We start from the raw sequence: 22245 nt of genomic DNA, 5'->3' as shown, positions 1-22245 counted from the left end.
CAAAAAATTGATGGCCAAACTCCAATAAAGGAAGCAATTAGATTTTTAAAACCCTCACCAATTTTTTTCCAAAAAGCCTACATACAAATGGTACAGCAACAGAAAAAAAGGTTGAAAATCAAAGCTAATTGGCCCATATTTTAAATATGTAAACTCAAAATTTTATAACTCTACATATATGTATACACATATTATCATACTTACACAATCACACACTCTTCTCCCACAATAATCCAAAACACTACTTCTATTTCATATCACAATACTCTTTTGAAAGTTGGATCATATAATCTAGTACTTTCTAACCCTTCATATCAAGACATTAATAGAAAACAACTGTTTTGACATTCTGGTGTTCAGAACTAAGGGGATCACCAACTCAGCATGCTTTTCTTAGGGCAAGTCTGTTAGGGAAAACAAGGCTTTCTAGCTGTTTGCCAGGGCCGGTCCTTGTCTATTGTAATTTATAATTCTGTCTACAACTTTCTAGGTGACCTATTATCATTAAGACTTACTATCTGGTATTCTTAGAAATTATACATATATCCATATTCTGATATAAAAGAAGAGTGGGCATTTCAGACAAGTATGTTGAACTTTCTCATACTAGGAATTCTAAAGGAAATGTATTCTCAAAAGATGTCTAATCATGACTCACTTGTGACAGATAAAGTAGTTGTGCTATTTCATTCGGCAGTTCTAAATCAAGGATGTATTCCCAAATCTGTGGAGCTCTCCATCAAAATATACATGCTGGAACCCTACCAAAGGAATAATTTAATAAATCTGGAATGAGACCCTGGCTCATTTGAAAAGGCTCCTTCCTGGAATTCTGCACATCTCCCTACACCTTAGTGATGGTTAAATATTAAGCTTCTGGATATTTTTTGTTGTAAGGTTGGGTGTTTCATGGGTTGGGGGGAGGGGCAGTAACATTAAAATAAAAGTCCCAAATGTAAAGTGCAAAGAATCCTGAGTCTATTCCCTATACCCTAAACTTCCTGCCTTTCGCCCACACAAATCCAACCCTAAATATAACAGGACAATACATAAATACGTATTTTTTAAGAGATAGGGTCTCACCATCTTGTCCAGGCTGGTCTTAAACTCCTGAGCTCAAGCAATCCTCCCACATCAGCATCCCGAGTACCTGGGACTACAGGCATGCACCACCATGCCTGTCTTATTTTTTAAATGTTTTCACTTTCAGTTTCTTATTTATTTTTAGTTTGCTCTGCTAACGTGACACTCAGCAAGATTTCCAACAGGCTTATCATTATTAAAAACATGATGTTTTCAAAATAATAATAAAATTATAATTAGAAGCATATACCTAAATCATTATAAAGTTGGCTATTTTAATTTTTAAAAATTGTTAAGTAACTTCTCAAGAAATATATAATTTATCGAAAAAATAACCACCTATGTTTAGTTAGGATAGTAACTCACTAAACTTGCTTTATAACATTTTTCATAGGGAAAAAATACCAAGGATCCACACAGTGTTATAATACTATACAATGCAATAAAAGATCAATAAACTAAATCTAAAATTTGCATTTAGGATCCTAGTAGATAAATTGAGGATATTCCTATTCTCTTAGAAAGATGATAGTCTAGCCTAACAGTTATAACAAAATAAAGTTTAGAAAGTGGTAAGAATGAAGTACAACAAAATCTCTATTATAGTCGGTCAAGTAGAAAATGCATTGATTTAGAAATGAATTTAGTCCTAGAGCGATCTCGGCTCACTGCAATCACTACCTCCAGGGTTCACGCCATTCTCCTGCCTCAGCCTCCTGAGTAACTGGGACTACAGGCACCCACCACCACACCCGGCTAATTTTTTGTATTTTTAGTAGAGACGGGGTTTCACACTGTTAGCCAGGATGGTCTCGATCTCCTGACCTTGTGATCCGCCTGCCTTGGCCTCCCAAAGTGCTGGGATTACAGGCATGAGCCACTGTGCCCGGCCTATTATGTTACAATTTCTAAGCAGCCAAAGATATAAAATATTAAAAATCTTCAGACTGTTGAGCAGATCTTTTTTTCTGTAATTCTAGTGTTTAAATATTACATTCATTTTCAGAATATCTTGGTACTAAGTTATACACATTTGGAATCTTTTATCTTTCCTATGACCATTTCCTTCAAAAGAAAAAAAAAAACACATATACCCTCTTTCACCATAATGCCTTCCCTATTTCCTGCAAGGTTAGAAATCACCTCTATGCATTAAGGGAACGAACAAAAACACAAAGACAATTCAAGGAAACATACAAATGGCTAAAGGGCTCCAAAATCCTAGATTCTGACACTGGAGATGATCAGAGTAATTTCTATAAAAGGAAATTATCATACACAATCTCTTCTCTTTTGGAACTAAGGCAAAAATGAATCCAGTACCTTGTTCATAGCAGAGATGGGCAACCACCCATTCTGCCTTTGGGCTAAATCCAGGACTGGAAGAACAGCTGCTGCTTTATGGCCTTCTGGATAGTTTTTTACTATTGCCTCTATCCTCTGTGTAAAAGAAAGAACATCATTTTCCACATCTAGAAAATATTACCTATTTGGTACATTAATTATAATGTTAATTTAGCCATACCTTATAGTTTTCTGGTGTGAAATCAAATGGAGTATCAGGGTTATTTTCAGGAGTATCTCTGTGCTACACAACAAAAAAAGGTTTTCAGAATTATCCGAATTCTCTCAAGTGTGAATAATACTGTACATTACTATACTATTACTTATTGTTTAATCTCTCCATTTTAATTCCAACATGATATATAGCACCCTATCCTTCCATCAAAAAGAATGACTAAACACACATTTGATGAGTATGATTACCAAAGTAAAGTTAGAATTTAAAATTTTACAAAGGACCATTTAAAGAATAAGAAAAGTACCTTTAGGAACAAAAAACCCAAACAACAAAAAGTGTTATCCAGCTTCATTAGAGAATAAGATCTTCTAACAGAATTACCAAAACATTACCAATTATTGGAAGCCTTTATGCAATTAAAACACAAAATTTTAAATGTGAACATGTGTATTTTCCCAAAAGAGAGGGTATCAGATTGTCAAAGGGATCTGGGATCCAAAAGGGTTAAGACCCATTACTTTAGGAGGGTACAAAAGGACCATCTCAAAAAAAAAAAAAGAAAAAAAAGCACCATCTCTTTCCCACATTTTCCATAATAGCCAACAGCAAGAAGCTTGATTTCTTCTTAAAAGAGCAGACGCAGGCCCTCTTCAAAAACGGACAAGAAATGGCATGTCAACAGGAAATCAAATGAGTCACACTGAGATTAACACTTACGATCAATTAATGTTATGTATGTGTGGTGAATACAGAAATGAATCTCTTGATATGTTAACTCTCAGAGTTCTGCTTTTTAAAGGACATAAACCAAAAGAGGAAAGAAAACAGAAACTCTAGACAATGATCTCAAATATGTGGCCAATTTGATGATTGATATGTAGCAGGAAGCTACTTCTTACACCACGAACTAAATCATCACACAAGTCCACTATATTTCCTTTACACAAGAGTAATCCCTGAAAACTGCACCTTGTCAGAAAAGGGAGATACAGTATCTTATCCTTTCCAAATTGTGCGACTAATCTGGGGAGTTCATAGGCTTCTATCTATAGTTAAAACTCCGGAAACTAAAAATATAAAGACCAGCTGCTAATCTAGTTACTACATTACTAAAACCCGTAAGTTTCAAACTAGTGTCATTTTGGGATTCAACAAGTTACAATCTTCAAACCCTCAGTAAGCCAACATGACTGAGAATCCAAAGTGTGATGAGAATCAGGTTAGGGCTCACACAGTAATTTCACTGGGAATAAATTCTTATTCCCAGAGTTTTCCTCGTACTAATTTAAACTCATGAGGTTCAACTGGAACTACACGTCTTTTGAAATGTAGTAAATTCAATTAGCTATATGTAAATTCCCACAATTTTAGACAACGGTATTTAAGATATTTTGGATTTTTACAATGGATTTACCCAAATTTCCAAGTCTTTTCTTTCCAAAGAAATGTAAGTAATTACTTACCACAAATAAAGCTCCTCCAGCTCCATTTTGCATAGCTGTCTTATGTAAATTCCTTACATGTCTTCCCTAAAATTTAAAATTTTAAGGAAGTTTAGTAAATCACAGCCTTACAAATTTTTTCATAAAGAAATACTTTAGGATTCATAATTTAAAACAATGGAATCAACTTATAAAAGATCTTAAGAAATATGGTATACTACCCTACCCATCTCTATTTCAGGAGAGGTATTTTACAAATGGAGATTCAAAGGCAAGATTCACCCGCCTAACATCACACACACGAGTCAATAGGAGAACCAGGACAGCCCAGATCTGCTGAGTTGTGTACCTTCCTGCCATGCTCTGCTGGCATGCATTTGGTGAATTAATGTACTATTAACTTCTTGACTTTCACTTTTGTCTGAATCAAGTTGGATGCCAGCTTTCACTTAGTGTGAAACATGTTCATAAACATGTTTTCATTCTGTACAAATGAGTCATATACTCTGTACAAATGAGTCAACTGTATCCTCCTTTTCAATCCTTTACTAAATTAGTTCTGAAACTCCAGCTGTAAAAAGTAGTTTCTAGCCGGGTGCAGTGGCTCATGCCCGTGATCCCAGCACTTTGGGAGGCTAAGGCAAGCCGATCATGAGGTCAAGAGATCGAGACCATCCTGGCCAACATGGTAAAACCCTGTCTCCACTAAAAACACAAAAATTAGCTGGGCGTGGTGGCACACACTGGTAGTCCCAGCTACTCAGAAGGCTGAGGCAGGAGAACCGCCTGAACCCGGGAGGCAGAGGTTGCAGTGAGCCGAGATCACACCACCGCACTCCAGCCTGAGCAACAAAGCAAGGCTCCATCTGGGGGAGCAGGGAAGAACAGTAGTTTTAGAAAGCTATTTATGATGCTATGCAGACTGACAATGTTCAGTTGCTTTGGAAGGAATCTGATTATTCTCTCAGCTGCATTTCATTTCTCTTGGCCCTCTTGCTCCTACCCTCCACTCCTACCCTGTCCCCTACCCCAAGTATTTCAACTACTATTCTGGATTCCTCCAATTTCTGAGTTCTGCTAACCACGGACGGCAGAACACTGGGTTAAACCAAGCATGGAACTAGCAAAGAGTTGGACAATTCAAAGGCAAACATAGAAGAAAGTAAATGGAGTAATATAACACAATAGTATATTTAACTTTTCCCTAGGTCCAAATGGTATTTCAGTTGAAGAAATATTAATAAATAAGTTTACATGGAACATCTGCTTTAATTAAGAAAAGACTAAGGTACACGATGTGAGACAGGTACAAAAGATGGGAGTGATAAATATCAATTTCAGGATAACTGGGAGGCAGGGAGGGATGCAGTCAGAGAGAGGTGCACAAGGGGGCTTCGACTGTGTTGGTTTTGTTTTGAAAAATTAACTGAAACTAAAATTTAGAAGACAGTCACTGTCATCTTAGCTCAGAAAAAAATTTTTTTTTTTTTTTTTTTGAGACGGAGTCTCGCTCTGTCCCCCAGGCTGGAGTGCAGTGGCCGGATCTCAGCTCACTGCAAGCTCCGCCTCCCGGGTTCACGCCATTCTCCTGCCTCAGCCTCCCGAGTAGCTGGGACTACAGGCGCCTGCCACCTCGCCCGGCTAAGTTTTTTTGTATTTTTAGTAGAGACGGGGTTTCACTGTGTTAGCCAGGATGGTCTCGATCTCCTGACCTCGTGATCCGCCCGTCTCGGCCTCCCAAAGTGCTGGGATTACAGGCTTGAGCCACCGCGCCCGGCCTATTTTTTTAATCTAATAACAATTTTTGAGTAACATCAGTGAGTTACTGAACTAAATCCTGAGAGAAAAGACTGTATATTTATAATAAAGGAAGGATTAATTTTAAGAGGAGGGAAAGTATTCAATCTTCTCTTTAATTTCTGAACACTAAAATTTTCTGTTTATTGGCTTTTTATCCACTCCTTGCAGGTTGTCCTCAGGGCTCAGTTCACACTTCTATCTTCTATTCTCTATAAAGTCTTTGCCTCTGAGAACTCATCCGTTAACCCTACACTGGTGAGTCTTAAATCTTGCACATGTTTGATGACAAGAGGCTAATAGCCTGAAGAGATCAAAAATGCATTTAAAAAATGAAAAAAATGAGTAAAGATCATGAACAAGTTTCACAGAATTCAAATTGCTTACTAGTAACTAAAAGCATGCAATTTAAAATAACATTACTAGCTATCAAACTACCAACTCTACCAAACTTGGTAAAGATAACACTCCATTCTGTTGAACATATAGAGAAACAAGCACACTTAAAAATTCATATAGCCTTTTAGAAAGCAAATTACCATGAAATATGGAAAGCATAAATATGTGTCTTTTTTCTTTTCTTTTTTTTTTTTTTTTTTGGAGACAGAGTTTTGCTCTTGTTGCCCAGGCTGGACTTCAATGGCATGATCTCAGCTCACTGCAACCTCCGCCTCCCGGGTTCAAGTGATTCTCCTACCTCAGCCTCCCAAGTAGCTGGGATTACAGGCATGTGCCACTCACTATGCCTGGATAATTTTTTGTATTTTTAGTAGAGACGAGGTTTCTCCATGCCGGTCAGGCTGGTCTTGAACTCCCGACGTCAGGTGATCTGCCCACCTCAGCCTCCCAAAGTGGTGGGATTACAAGCGTGAGCCACTGTGCCCGGCCCCAAGTGTCCATTTTTTAACTTAGTAATTCTAACCTAGATATTTTTCCTATAGTACAAAATGAGGATAAAGCTGTACATGAAAACATGTTGTTCCTATCATGTTTACTGCAGCAAAAACACAACCTAAAAGCCCAATCTGAGCATATTTTAACTAAATACTAATAATTCTGACACTAGAACGTGATATAGCTAACAAAAATATTTTGTAAAAATAATCACATAGAAACTGGAATCAGGGTTAAATAAAGCAAAAAAGCAAAAATGTATAAATTATCTCAATTTACAGACACTGATTAAAAGACTAGAAGGCCATAAATAATTAAAAGTGCTTATCTCTTATTACGATGTTAATGAAATAAGGGACTCTATTTTATATTTTTATATTTTTCTCTATTTTCCAAATTTCCTATTAGCATGGATTAACTGGCCCAAAAAATCCTACTTAAAACACTCATCAGGTGTAAGAAAAACTTTTCTCTATTGTAAAACCTATTTCTCCTTCTAACCTCCTTGTATATCAAATTAAATAACACCAAATCTCTAAATTAAAATAGCTTCCATTTTGGATTAATATTTGATCCCTTTCTCATTAATCCAGGATCTGGCATGCACTTTTATTTAAAATAAAAATATAGAGATAATCTTGAAAATTATTATTTAGGCCCATGTTGCTACATATTGGAAAATCTATTCTGAGGCATTCTCTTGCTGACCTGTGAAACTCTGGATATGCACATGAGTTCACAGACATATTTCTAAAAGTGGTTTAAAGTCCAAATCATTGAAGACAGACTACTGATTGAGAAGGGTCAAGATAAAGTAGCTAAATTCTAGGAAAACACAGACTTTCAGATTTTTTATAATTGTTGTTGAGAACTTGGGTTTAGGTGACCATTCTGCCACTTACTAACATCTGACCTTGCACAACTCACTTAATTTTTTTTAAGCCTCAATTTCTGTACCTATAAAACAGGGTTATCTTCTCATTGGACTATTTTGAGATTTAAGTCAAGTTTCTCTGAAAGTACTATATAACCTGTAAAGCATTATAACCTGTTTAACTGACATAAGGATAAAACATTTAATAACTAAAAAAAAATCCAAACAACTGCATTTTAAAAACTACACCTATTTTTTCTGGCCGGGCGCGGTGGCTCAAGCCTGTAATCCCAGCACTTTGGGAGGCCGAGACGGGCGGATCATGAGGTCAGGAGATCGAGACCATCCTGGATAACTCAGTGAAACCCCGTCTCTACTAAAAAATACAAAAAAAAATTAGCCGGGCGAGGTGGCGGGCGCCTGTAGTCCCAGCTACGCGGGAGGCTGAGGCAGGAGAATGGCGTGAACCCGGGAGGTAGAGCTTGCAGTGAGCTGAGATCCGGCCACTGCACTCCAGCCTGGGCGACAGAGCCAGACTCCGTCTCAAAAAAAAAAAAAACAAAAAACAAACAAAAAAAAAACTACACCTATTTTTAAAAATTGTGCTGTTAGTTGACTTTATCAAAGAGTTACTGTCAAATACAACATACTGCCAATATTCTTGGATTTGCACATAATTAGTTTTTCTTTATATCCACATATATAAGGCTTACAGTTTTTCTAATGAATTTATAATGTATTTGATGGTTAAAAAACCATCTACTTCTCCACTGAAATTAACTTATAAATTTCTTTTTTAGTTAAAGAAAGTGGGGAAGGAGGAAGAAATAGGCTGGTAGAAAGATTTGTGGGTCTCAGGTTTGTGCACATTTTGTGAGCAGCAGCGCTGAACAGCTTTTGTTTCAGACTATCTTCTCAATTATTTTTGTAGAGAATATCTTCTCCTGGGGCAAAAGCTGAGTGAGTTTTCTTACAGACAGGGTTTCCCAAGTCAAGGTCCCTTAGCTGTGATGCACAGCATTCACCTGGGCTGTTCCATATCACTCCCGTTTTACCAGGACAAACCGCAGACGAAATCCCCAAGACACCGAGTTAAAGAAGGAAGGGCTTTATTCAGCCGGGAGCTTCGGGAAGACTCACGCCTCCAACAACTGAGCTCCCCGAGTGAGCAATTCCTGTCCCTTTTAAGGGCTCACAACTCTAAGGGGGTCCATGTGAAAGGGTCGTGATCAATTGAGCAAGCAGAGGGTACGTGACTCGGTGGGGGCTGCATGCACCGGTAATTAGAACGGAACAGAACAGGACAGGACAGGGATTTTCACAGTGCTTTTCTATACAATGTCTGTAATCTATAGACAACACAGCCAACTAGGTCAGGGGTCGATCTTTAACTACCAGGACCAGGGTGTGGCTCTGGGCTGTCTGCCTGTGGATTTCATTTCTGCCTTTAGTTTTTACTTCTTCTTTCTTTGGAGGCAGAAATTGGGCGTAAGACAATATGCGGGTGGTCTCCTCCCTTACCATTAGATATGAATGTCAGGGGGAACTAACATGAAGTTCATGCTGCCTACTGACCCAGGATGCTGCCCCCTGCCAGTACCCATGAAACTGAGGCAGGTTAACTTGTTAGCTTACAAATGGGGTAAAATTTCAGATCTGTCAAAGTTCTTTTTAAGAAAGTCAATAAAATCTAGAAATGTGCCAGTTTCCATTTTTTACTGCTTTTTCTATCAAAATATCTCAACAGAGACATCATAAAAGAAACCAGTAACAGCTGCTGTCTCTAAGCAGAGGAATCAAGGATCTGGAGTGGGAAGAAAATCTAGTCTTTACTGCCAGGAGAATATTAAGCACTTTACATGAAATACATCTCTTAATGCTCTCAAGAACCCTATGAAGTACACACTGTTATTATTCTGTTTCTACAAATGAGGAAACAGGCTCTGGAGCTGGGCTTTTAATTGTTTTGTTACATTGTCTCTCCATACATAGAGTATTTATGGAATATTAGATAACAGTGATACATCCCACTTTCAGAGGTATTATAATGTGGAAAGTTAGGACGTGGGATGTATCATGGGTTAACATATATAACATATGCAACATATATTTTTTATAATACATATTCTTGTATCCCTACTCTGTACTGTTTTTTATATATATATATATACACACACACACACACACACACTATAATATGTAGCCTTGCTTACTGTTTGAATTTTTTGCCATTATATGTATTACATTTAAACTTTTAAAAACCAATGAAGGGCTGGGCACAGTGGCTCACACCTGTAATCCCAGCACTTTGGGAGGCCAAGGCAAGAGTGTCACTTGAGGTCAGGAGTTCAAGACCAGCCCGGTCAACGTGGTGAAACTGCATTTCTACCAAAAAATACAAAAATTAGCTGACTGTGGTGGCGCACACCTGTAGTCCCAGCTACTCAGGAGGATGAGGTGGGAGAATTGCCTAAACCTGGGAGGTGAAGGTTGCAGTGAGCTGAAATCACGCCACTGCACTCCAGTCTGGGTGACAAAGTAAGACCCTGTCTGAAAACAAAACCAACCAAAAAACCCAATGAAGTCTTTAGTTCTGTCCCTGTCTTACTATCACCACTATTTCAGACATTATTTCATGTCTGTACATTACTGTAAGTCTTCTAGCTGATCCCTTTGTCAATTCAAAACATCCTGTCTAATGTCACCAAACTAATCTTAAAAATACCATCCTTCTGGCCAGGCACAGTCTGTAATCCCAGCACTTTGGGAGGCCAAGGTGGGCGGATCACAAGGTCAGGAGTTCGAGATCAGCCTGTCCAATATGGTGAAACCCTATCTCTACTAAAAATACAAAAATTTGCAGCATGTGGTGGCACACACCTGTAATCCCAGCTACTTGGGAGGCTGAGGCAGGAGAATTGCTTGAACCTGGAAGGTGGAGGTTGCAGTGAGCCGAGATCGAGCCACTGCACTCCAGCCTGGGCGACACAGCGAGATTCTCTATCAAAAAAAAAAAAAAAAAAAAAAATCCTTCTGATGTTGAGTGTGGTGTAAAAGACAACCAACACTAAACACGTTCTAGTATAGGAAGTGTCAATTTCAGCATTTCTAAAAAGCACATTTTCCACATTCTAGCACTCTGAAGGTGGGATGTATCACTGTTATCTAATATTCCATTAATACCCTATGTATGGAGAGACAATATAGCAAAATGGCTAAAAGCCCAGCTCCAGAGCCTGTTTCCTCATTTATAAAAAGAGAAAAATGATGGCATGTACTTCATAGGGTTCTTGAGAGCATTAAAAGATGTACTTCAGGCCGGGCACAGTGGCTCACGCCTGTAATCCCATCACTTTAGGAGGCTGAGGCGGATGGATCACCTGAGTTCAGGGGTTCGAGACCAGTCCAGCCAACATGATGAGACCCTGTCCCTACTAAAAACACAAAAATTAGCTGGGCGTGGTGGTGCGTGCCTATAATTCCAGCTAACTGGGAGGCCGAGGCAGGAGAATCGCTTGAATCCAGGAGGCAGACGTTGCAGTGAGCCTAGCACACGCCACAGCACTCCAGCCTGTGAAATAGGGTGAGACTCCATCTCGGGGGAAAAAAAAATGTACTTAATAAAGTGCTTAACATTCTGCCTGGCAGATGGTAAGTACTATATTAGTGCTGGCTATCATTAGCTATTATTATTAGAAGTACTACATGTCAGGCACTAAGCTTTTTATACATTATTTAATTCTTAAAGTTTCCTGCAAGGTGGGTATAATTTCCAGAAATTTAAACAAGTTATGCAAACTTCTCAAGGTTAGGTCACATCACTAATTATTGGCAGAAATTATGTTAGATCCTAGGGCCACATGACTACAAAGGCCATGACCTTATTATTAGCCACTTGACTATTTGATGCCATCAAAGCTTTAAAAGAACATAGTAGGTCTAAGAAACCAAGGAGTTTAAGGAAGAAAATTAGGCCTCCATATATATACAGGCAGGCAGATAAGAAATGAAAAGCCCTGCCTACTTGGCTTACAATGCTCCTGTTAAGAGAGAAAGATGCAAATTATTTGATCTTTTTTTAATCCTTGCCACCATTCTCTTCTATTCCTGCAAAAAACCTGAATGTATACACACTAGCATAACATTTGAACAACTTAATATCAAAGCCTGAAGTCGACCTCTTCAAAACTGCGTTAAGGGCTGAGACAATGTTTATAAAATAAAAGAAGCTGGCCAGACACGGTAGCTCATACCTATAATCCCAAAACTTTGGAAAGCCAAGCCCCGTAGATCGCTTGAAGCCAGGGGTTTGAAATCAGCCTGGGCAACATAGTGAGACCCTGTCTCTACAAAAAATACACAAATTAGCTAGGCATGGCGGCACATGCCTGTAGTCCCAGCTACCTGAGAGGCTGAGGTGGGAGCATCACTTGAGCCCAAGAGGTTGAGGTCGCAGCGAGCCATGATCATGCCACTGTACTCAAGCCTGGGAGACGGAGTGAGATGCTGTCTTAAAAGAGTAGTAAGTAAACAAACAATAAAGAAGTAAACTAAATAGTGAAGATAAACTGATAAATCTTAGCGCTGTTTTTTTCAACTGGCACAAACTGTTACTCATCCCTATCAAGTTACAGGTGGCCTGAAAATGCCTTTGAAAATTGTTTTTTTGTGTGTTTAAAGAATATCACCTATTTTACATTCATTGTAATGTCTATGTCAGACACTTTCAATAAAGGAATAAAATATTAAAACTTCTCATTAACATCTTTACACTACTTACTGGGCCATTTCAATTTTGTTTCACTTTGAAATAAAGAGGCATTCCAGGACCAGGCTTAAAACTGGAAAAAACAACTTAGCTAGGCTGGAATGATTCAAGGAATAAGCTGAGTTCCCACCCATCCCCTTCTTTGACTACCTATAGTCTTTTCTCTAGAATCTGGCTTCTCATTGGACTCTGAAATGTCTATACCTCAAGAAATTCCAATTGAGTTCAATTGAAAATGCAAGTAACTTCCCTTTTTTAAGAAGAAAAGCATGGAACCAAGTAACTTTTTTAAGTAAATAAGATCATAGCCTAATATACAACTAAAAATTATCAGTGGGTTTGAATTCTAGCTTGTGTGTGTGTGTTTCAGAAGGAACAGAGATTTAAGCAGGCCAAAACAGTGGCTGCCTTTGCATTGGATTCAAGTAAACCTGAGTGCCTCTGTGTTAAGCTCTTCTACATACTTTTTTTCAATTCCTAAAAAATCTGTAGTGAGTCATCATTTCCATTTTACATTTACAGAAACTCAGGCTCAAAGACAGTAACTTGCCCCATACCGCACATTTAGTGACAGCTGGATTTTGAGCCTAGGCTCTTTGAATCTAAGGACCCTGTGCTCTTTCTACCAGCCGAAATTTCCCTTTCACTGTCACTGGCAATACCAACAGCTCAAAATGACAAAAATTAAAGTTTTATATTCTCCTCAAGAATAAGATTCCTTCATTGTTTTTTCATGGGCTCTACTCTTTTTCTGAATTTCTTCTGTTGTTCAAACAATACTGCCATCCAACGAAGCTCTCCTTTCAGTTCTATCAGACATTTGCATTACAGAAGGACCCATCCAGCTAACAGAAGTTAATAAGAGACTCAGAAGCCAGTAAAACAAAACTGACAGAAGCAGTAATCTAATTATAAAGACAAGACTAAGGTCAGGCAATTCAAAAACTCTTTTTTCCCCCTTATCAGAGGCCAGCTAAGGCAAGGAATATATCTTTTAGACGATCCCTAATATTTACAGATTAAATCCACCAAGATGTGTATTTGCCTATGCAAGAGTCACAGTGCACACGTGAAACATCTCCGGTGAATCCAAAGTGGTCTGAGGTCCCTCCCTCTGTGCTTTCCTCTCACTGTTCACATCATCTGCTGACTTGTTACTTACAGCGTTCCCCATTGCCAGTTCAAGCAAGAAACTGAAACCTCCTCAAAAAGTCAGCGTCTGTAATACATTCATTCAGACTAAGTATTTTTACATTAAAAAAAAAAAATCCTCAAGGCTGGGTGCAGTGGCTTATGCCTGTAATCCCAGCACTTTGAGAGGCCAAGGCAGGTGGATCACCTGAGGTCAGGAGTTTGAGACCAGCCTGGCCAACATGGTGAAACCCCATCTCTACTAAAAATACAAAAATTAGCCAGGCATGGTGGCATGTGCCTTTAATCCCAGCTACTTGGGAGGCTGAGGCAGGAGAATCACTTGAACCCAGGAGGTTGCAGTGAGCCAAGATCACGCCACTGAACTCCAGCCTGGGGGACAGACTGAGACTTTGTCTCAAAAAAAAAAAAAAAAAAAAAAAAAAAAATCCCTGAAAAACAAAAGTTTTTCAGTGCATTTTATTTTAACAAAGTTGATGCTGGGTTAATAATTGTGAAATCTATTTCAAGGATAATCGTAAATACAAACGCTTACTCTATGTCAGATTTCATGGTATAAACTTTACAAATCTACACTATAATTCATTTAATCCTCTCAGCAAGCCTACCAAGTAGGTATTATTATCTTATTTTACAGGTGAGAAAATTAAGGCTCAAAGAAGGGGGAAAAACTCTCCCTAGATCACACAGCTAAATAAATGAAATGCTACATACAGATTTTCCTGACTTCAGTACATGCCTTAACCACTAAAATTTAAGTTTTGCTGTATTTTCAGATAGACATAGGAGGACTTTTACAAACATCCTCCAAGTAAAATTCCATCAGTAACTTAGCTAAAAATGTTATTCAGGTTAAAACGTAAGTAATTTTTACCATACTATGAGAGAATTAACAAATGTAATTTGGCTAAATTTTATATTATAGAAAAGCTGCACGAACAGCCCAGGTATTACAGGCACTGTGCATTACAGATTAAGATAACAACATTAATGATTCCGGTCATCTTGACCATACATTAAAGAAAACATTCTTTAAAGATATAAAATCCCACATGGATACAAGCAACAACCAACTGTTCTAAGGACAAGAATAATTTATAGAAATGAAACACCCATCCAGTGGACCTGGGGTTCAGTCTCATCTCATGTTCTTCACTGTCCTTGTATATGTAACTAGCTATACCTACGGCATTATCTCAACTTACACCTTCCACTCATCCATCATGACCAAGGTTAACCTCCTCCTCTTACCCCTTTAAAGCCCCTAAACCTCCATCTCTTTTCCCTAAGCAAAGTGAAATCATTTCCCTAGTCTGCTTACACTGGCACACCTTTTATTATTAGAGTGCCTATTAAATTTAAATCTTCACCATACATAGTGATTTCCCTTAGCAACTTCAATTGTTTCAGCAACTTCAGAAAGGTAGATTAAAAACAAAACAAAACAGGACTTGCAAATAAACCCAGCCCTTACTACTGTGTGATCTTGGGCATTTATTTGTCCAGCAATTTTCATATATCTTACTGGTAACACCTAGCAAAATATCCCACAGATAAAGCCACCTTCCCCCTAACCAAAATGTGTGTAAACTGTCTTTAATGTTTTGTTGAATGAAAGACATTTCCTACAACTGATTTATAACATGCTTCCCGAACTGATTCAAAAACTACTGACAAGGTTCCCCATTGGAAAATCAGACTGACTTTCACTTAATAGGTTATACACCATGGTCAATAGACTTATAATTTATTACTCAATGTACTGAGCACTAAGGTACTCAACAGTGCCCAAAGAGAAGGGAAAGCTAACTATTTATAACTTTGAAACGGAAACTGAGTTCGCGTCTCTAATAAAAAGGTCACGTCTCTAATAAAAAGGCCTACTGAAGCTCACTGCATAGTTTGTTCATTCTCTCTCTCCTTAAACTGCTAATTTATGGCTATGGCAGGCAGAATAATGGTCGCCCAAAGATAACTACATCCTAATCCTGGAAACCTGTGAATATTAGTTTACACAACAAAGGAGAATTAAGGCTGCTAATCAGTCAACCTTAAAATAGGGAGATTATCCTAGATTATCTAGGTGGGCCCAATGTCATCAATCACAGCATTCTTACAAAGTGGAAGAGGAAGGAGAGTCAAGGAAGAATATGTGATGAATGCCAGAAGTAGGGTCAAAGTGATGCATGTAAGAACTAGACCTGCCTTTGCGGGGTTTGGAGATCAAAGAAGGGATCAAGAGCAGCCTCTAGGAGCTGGAAAAGCCAAGAAAAGAGATTCACCTCTAGAGCCTCCAAAAACGAATGAAGCTTGGCCTACACTTTAATTTTAGCCCACTGAGACCTATGTCACTTTTAACCTCCAGAACTGTAAGGTAAAAAATGTGACGTTTTATGCCACAAAGTTTGTGGAAATTTGTTACAGCAGGAATAAAAAACTAAATGTTTTGGGGTGTTTTTCCTACATTAACTTCTTTAGAGTCCTTTGAGTCACAATGGAGATACACTGGGAAATTACAAAATCAAGTTTAAGAATCTCTAATGGAGAGTGAGAGACTTCGGTGGACATGGCTCCCAGCGTGCCAGCAGCAGAACCCGAGTATCCTAAAGGCATCCGGGCTGTGCTGCTGGGGCCTCCCCGGGCCTGTAAAGGCACCCAGGCACCCAGATTGGCTGAAAACTTCTGTGTCTACCATATGGCTACTGGGGACATGCTAAGGGCCATGGCGGCTTCTGGCTCAGAGCTAGGAATAAAGCTGAAGGCAACTATGGATGGTGGGAAACTGGTGAGTGATGAAATGGTAGTGGAACTCACTGAGAAGAATTTGGAGACCCCCTTGTGCAAAAATGGTTTTCTTCTGGATGGCTTCCCTCGGACTGTGAGGCAGGCAGAAATGCTCGATGACCTCATGGAGACGCGGAAAGAGCAGCTTGATTCTGTGATTGAATTCAGCATCCCAGACTCGGCTGATTCACCCCAAGAGTGGCCGTTCCTACCATGAGGAGTTCAACCCTCCAAAAGAGCCCATGAAAGATTGCATCACTGGGGAACCCTTGATTCGTCGATCAGATGATAATGAGAAGGCCTTGAAAATCCGCCTGCAAGCCTACCACACTCAAACCACCCCACTCATAGAGTACTACAGGAAACAGGGGATCCACTCTGCTATCGATGCATCCCTGACCCCTGATGTCGTGTTCGCAAGCATCCTAGCAGCCTTCTCCAAAGCTACATCCTAGTATCAGAAGGCCAGACGAGACTACACCACTGCTCATCACCCCGCGGCGTGATCCCTGCTCTTAGGTGCTGGGCAGAAGGGAAGGGTGGTCAGGGTGAGGATGGTGAGGGAGGGCTAGTGAGGGGCTCAGAGGAATACTGGGAACAACAGCAGTGTTATTGTAGTGTGGCAGTTTCTTTTATACATAGGTGGGAGTTTTTAAAGTGTAAGGGAAAAATTAATTTTTAAAAAAAACCATGCTTGGAGGGTGGGGGTAGAAATAGAGAGATACAGTATTGTTTCTAAGGAATTGGGTTTTCATTTACTCTGGACTGGTGAAAATATTTTTTAAAGCCAGTGCACTAAGACGTCAGCTTTTATCTCAGAACCCCATGGGTTCCAGACCAAGAGTACAGGAAATCAAATTGTCGTCCTGTGTGTCTATAGCTTGCAACAGGGAGGCTTTGATTACTGACCCTGGTTCCACACACTGCAAGATCAAAAAACCGTCTCCACATTTGAAAGAGACGTAAGGTGTATTCACAGGGATGGTGGCTCAACAAATCAAGCATACTGGAATCAAGGGGAGGGGGAAGGGAATGGAACGGAAAGGGAGGCTGATTCCCTTCCCCTGACTTACCACTGATTTACTAGGCTACCTACTCTCATGAGTAACCTCTCACAGCTACCCAGCACATGCCAGTCCTATGCTTCTTTTAGCTGCAGTGTGTGAAGGGACTCTTTTAAATAAATGAGCAAGTGTCCTAAGCTATGTCATCCAAAGATTGTCCTTTCCATTATCAAATCCTGTGACTGGGATCACTCAACAGCACTGTGATGTATTATTTTCAATGAGGTGCCTTTCTTAACTGACCAAATGCTGCTTTGTTTGGCCCCTAAATCAATAAAATGTTAAAATTTGTTTAAAAAAAAAAAATCTCTAATGGAATGGGGAAAACATTTCATTGTACAAAACTTAAAATTTGGAAGGAAAAGTGCCACCACACAAGATGGCATACTTCTAGTATGGCTAAGTAGACACTGTCAGGGCAAACCACTGAATAACTATAAACTCTGGACAAAATATTTTATAAAAACAAAAGCTTTCTGAAGGCCCTGGGGAACAACCAAACAGGCAGACACAGAAGGGGAGTCTACATGCATAAAAAGCCAATGAGGTTTTTGTTTTTCCTTTACATCTTTTAGCCTGAAGGCAGGCCTCACTTAGAGTTTAGAACAACAACAGACATGGTAAAGTGGGAAATCCCAGAAAAGGAAGAGTCAGAAAAGGGGAGGGAGTCCTATACATTCGGTATATAAATTCTACGGAAATCTCTGGCTGAACCCTGAACCATGCATGTACATGCTGCAGACTCCAAGGAATCTAGCTAAAAGAACAGAACCAATATTTGATCTGCTGCCCACAAGGGATATGGATAGCAACAACAAAACACACTATTTGGAGGAATAAAACAGGATCTAGAACCTCTACAACATTATCATTCACAAAATTCAGCATACAATCCAAAATTGTTCAACATATGGGAAACAAACAAAAAAGGAAAACACATTTTCAAGAAGAAAGAATCAACTAGAAACTTCAGGACAGCTATAATCATGCTTAAAGACATAAAGGAAAATATCCTCAATGAATGAAAAAATATACAATACAGATGGTCCCTGACTCACAATGGCCTGTCGTGCAATTTCCCAACTTTAAAGCATGATGAATATTCAGCATGCTCCTCGATTAAGTCCAGATAACCCCACTGTAAATTGAAATTTACATACTTTCAATTTACAGTGGGTTTAATCAGGATGTAATCTCATTGTAAGTAAAGGAGTATCTGTAATTGAAAATGCCACCACAATCCTCTCACCTTCAAAACTACAGTAGCAGCTTGGGAATGAGGCAGTGGTAAGTTCTAAAGTGGGATCAACATTACAGAAAAACCATGGGCAATTACTGAAGAAGGGAATAAACTTATTCTGATTATCTATTACTCCATAATTTGTAACTTTTAGTCAATTACTACAATCACCTATGAGGTATTATCTCACTTTACAGAAAAGAAAAATGAGGCTCAAAGAGATTGTGATGGCTCAAGGTCACACAAACTAGTACTTAATTCTGGCCATATTTTAAGCAACAATGAGCTGAAAAGCCTCTTCAAGAGAATGGCAGCTAGCAAAGCAGAAATTAGAATAGGCAATTTATTTGAAAGCATAATCATTAAAGGTTTCTCATTTAGGCCGGGCGCGGTGGCTCACGCCTCTAGTCCCAGCACTTTGGGAGGCCGAGGCGGGCGGATCACCAGGTCAGGAGATCGAGACCATCCTGGCTAAAACGGTGAAACTCCGTCTCTATAAAAATACAAAAAATCAGCCGGGCATGGTGGCGGGCGCCTGTAGTCCCAGCTTCTCAGGAGGCTGAGGCAGGAGAATGGTGTGAACCCGGAAGGCGCAGCTTGCAGTGAGCCGAGATCGCGCCACTGTACTCCAGCCAGGGCTACGAGCCAGACTCCGTTTAAAAAGAAAATAATAAATCAATAATAAAAAATAATACTAAAGGTTTCTCATTTAGGAAAGGAACTTAGGTAGACTTTTCTTGTACTTTTCTTGATACTTGCTCGGTTTAATGTGAAATCCCACTACTTGTGAAAGGTTAGAAGGGCCTGGTTATATAAGCAATAGAACAGCCTCACAATGGAATGCTATGTAGCATTAAAATGACAGTGTAGAAATGTCTACTGATAAGGAAAGCTGATCAGAATACATTACAAAAAAGCAGGCTACCAAACAGTATAAATAATATCTTCCCCATTTTGTAAAAACTAATTATCTGTAAGGTCTGTTAAGTGTAGACATCAAAATGTTAACAATGGTAATTTCCAGGTTGACAAGACAATGGATGATTTTTATTTTTTGAGCTTATTCTATGTGGTAATCTCAATACTGTTTTTCCTATAACGTATTACATGTGTAATAAAAATTAAACTTATTCATCAACTCAAATATTGTGTACATACTGCATATCAGGTACTATTTGTTTAAAAAAAGCGGGGAGGGAGAGGCGGAGCGGGAGGGAGACAGAGAGGGAGAGAGGGAGAGAGGGAGAGAGGGAGAGAGGGAGAGAGGGAGAGAGGGAGAGAGAGAGAGAGGGAGAGAGGGAGAGGGAGAGTTGTAGAAACATTAAACCTGATTAAAATGGTCCTCCACTACCTCAAGTTGTTCTTTTTCATTGTTAAAACTGCTTTTCAATTTATACTTCTAGCCCCTTTGCCTCAAAAACAAAAGAAAATCTACAGGCACTCATTTCTATTCTTTCTACCATGTCTGATGCTCATCATCTTTCACCTAGCATTCTGCAAGAGCCTCTTATCTACTTAGTCTCCCAGTTTCTGGGTCCAAATCAAACCCATTCCACCCTCAGTCCTATCCAGTGACCCATCCAAAACAGAAACCAGATCTTATTTCTGTACTCTAAAAACTTTCACTGACTTCTTACTGCCTCTGAGATAAAATCAAATTCTTCAGTATGGCACGCAAGGAGCTCCAATATCTGGCCCCTGTCTCTCCCTTATTTCATTTGGGAACACACCTTACCTCCAACAGCAGAGGTGGCTTCTCATACATACCGATCTTTTTCTTGCCAACAAGGCTTTTTTTAAGTTGTCCTTTCCACCTAGAATACCCTCTGACCCCATGCCCATCTGTTAGTACTACCTTCAGGAAAAATCTTATGCACCTTGAAACCACATTGGATGACCCTATTCACATCTCTAACACTGTGCTTTTACATCGTCTCATATTTATCTTAAAGTTCCTCTTACGTGAGACTATCAGTTCCAAAAGAATGGGAACTAAGTCTTTTCCTTATCTGTAATATGAGGAAAAAGTAATATCAACCTCAAAAATGGGATGTGGAATGTAGATATTTAACTCAGTGCTTGGCATACAGTTATCAAATGACTATCATTATTATCCACACTGTTACCTAGAGCTCAGCAGTGCATGACCTACAGTAAGACTTCAAATGTTTACTGAAAGACTGAACTCTGCAAAAAGGAATATTCCCATTTTACAACTGAAGAAACTGAGGAAGATTAATAGCACAAAGTCATAGAGCCACAAAAGGCAGTTAAGCTACCATCCAAACTCGAGTCTAACTCTTAAAACCCTGAATTCATTCTCAACGAACATACACTATCTCCCTCTTGCTGAGAAATGACTTAACCTATTTTACTCCTAGAAAACAAACAAAACTAAGGCTTCTTTCCAGTATAACTTGTGTAACAGGCCCTGTTGTTATAATTGACATTTCTGGAAACTGCATTTTTAGATTAACATGAAGGAGTGTTTCAACTTCTCTGCAATTCAATTTCCTTGCCTACAATGAGATGTACTTGGATCTCAAACAGACCATCTAACCTCTAAAATCCTGTGGTTCTTTAACTGGGTGCAGTTATTTGCGGCGCCGTTCTTTCAGAGTTAGTTTGATACCATTTATTTACCCAGCATTTCCGATATGCAAAGCACAACTGCAGTAAATCAAACATTGGTCACCCTTTTCCAGCCCTAAGGAAGTTCTCCGTAAGCCTTCACGAAACAAGCCAGAGCTCTCCAGTATGCTGCAACCTAACAGCATCCAGGTCACTAGGCTTGAAATGCGAGGTGCCTCCTTCGGGGCGGGGGTCTTCGAAACTGATCTGGCCAGGGCAGGCCTAGATTCTGCGCTACAGCGAAATAGCAAAAAAACAAAACAAAACAAAACAAAACAAAACAAAAACACATCACCAAGCAGCCCCTCTTTTCTGTCCTCCTCGACCAAACTAGGAGTACACTTCCCAGTCTGGCAGCCCTCCCTCGAGGCTTCTCTCTCACGGTGGGGCTGCAGCGGCCTCCCTAAGAGGGCGAAGGCCGCAGTGTCCTTGCTGCCGCCTGCAGGCCCGTGCAGAGCCCAGGGCTCTCCTGCGCCCAAAACTAAGGGAGACACAGAGAGCAAGGCAAGGGCGGCAGCAGCGCCGGGCTCAGCTCGAGCCTCCTTACCCAGTGGGCGGTGAGGCCAGCCGCCCTGGCCCGGAGCGCCGCGGAGAAGAACATGGCGGGCCACACTGTTCACCTTTCCCCGGCCGCGCCAGGCGAGAATCCCGAGCGAGCCCAGGACGCACAGCGTGCGCGTTCCCGACCCCAGGCCTAGGCGTCCCGGGCGGCACGCCGCTCCCTACGCCGAGGGGCGGTGGCCGACGGGAGGGAGCGAGGGCGCGCGGGGGCTGCTGGGGCCCTGTGGGCGGAGACTTCCCGGGGGAGGGGCGGGGACCAGCCCGTGCTCGGAAAGGGCGGTGTCCCACGGGCTGCCGCAGGGGTCCGGGCCTTGAAAGGAAGTGCCCGGGAGCTGCGCCCTGGGCTCCTGGGTAACGAAGCGCCCGCCTGGATTTATAGGAGTGAGGTTCCCTCATGGAGAGCCTTGTGAGGTTTAGCCACCTCCTCTTATAT

At 40.1% G+C, this 22245-nt stretch overlaps 1 protein-coding gene across 22 annotated transcripts in view; it reads right to left on the bottom strand.

Moving 5' to 3' along the window:
- Positions 1-22231, bottom strand: part of NDUFV2 (NADH:ubiquinone oxidoreductase core subunit V2) — a 34784-nt gene extending 12553 nt beyond the window's left edge. For 5 of the 22 annotated variants that reach the window (XM_065534216.1, XM_065534219.1, XM_065534218.1 and 2 more), the window contains exons 1-5: positions 21799-21901; positions 12017-12118; positions 4069-4134; positions 2609-2671; positions 2407-2523 (exon numbers count right to left, since the gene is read on the bottom strand). In XM_065534216.1, the coding sequence (XP_065390288.1) occupies positions 2407-2523; positions 2609-2671; positions 4069-4134; positions 12017-12118; positions 21799-21852 (402 nt within the window). In that variant the 5' untranslated portion in view covers positions 21853-21901. Of the gene's footprint in view, positions 1-2406; positions 2524-2608; positions 2672-4068; positions 4135-12016; positions 12123-16346; positions 16594-21263; positions 21486-21798 lie in introns of those variants that run through there. The other 17 variants (XM_015439865.3, XM_005587171.4, XM_074022913.1 and 14 more) reach the window with 11 other exon arrangements.
- Between the last annotated feature and the right edge of the window lie 14 nt (positions 22232-22245).

Source organism: Macaca fascicularis, chromosome 18 (assembly GCF_037993035.2).
Source record: "Macaca fascicularis isolate 582-1 chromosome 18, T2T-MFA8v1.1".
In the NCBI taxonomy this organism is placed as follows: domain Eukaryota; kingdom Metazoa; phylum Chordata; class Mammalia; order Primates; family Cercopithecidae; genus Macaca; species Macaca fascicularis.
Note: the sequence above shows the minus strand (reverse complement) of the source record. Positions and strands in the feature narration are given on the sequence as shown.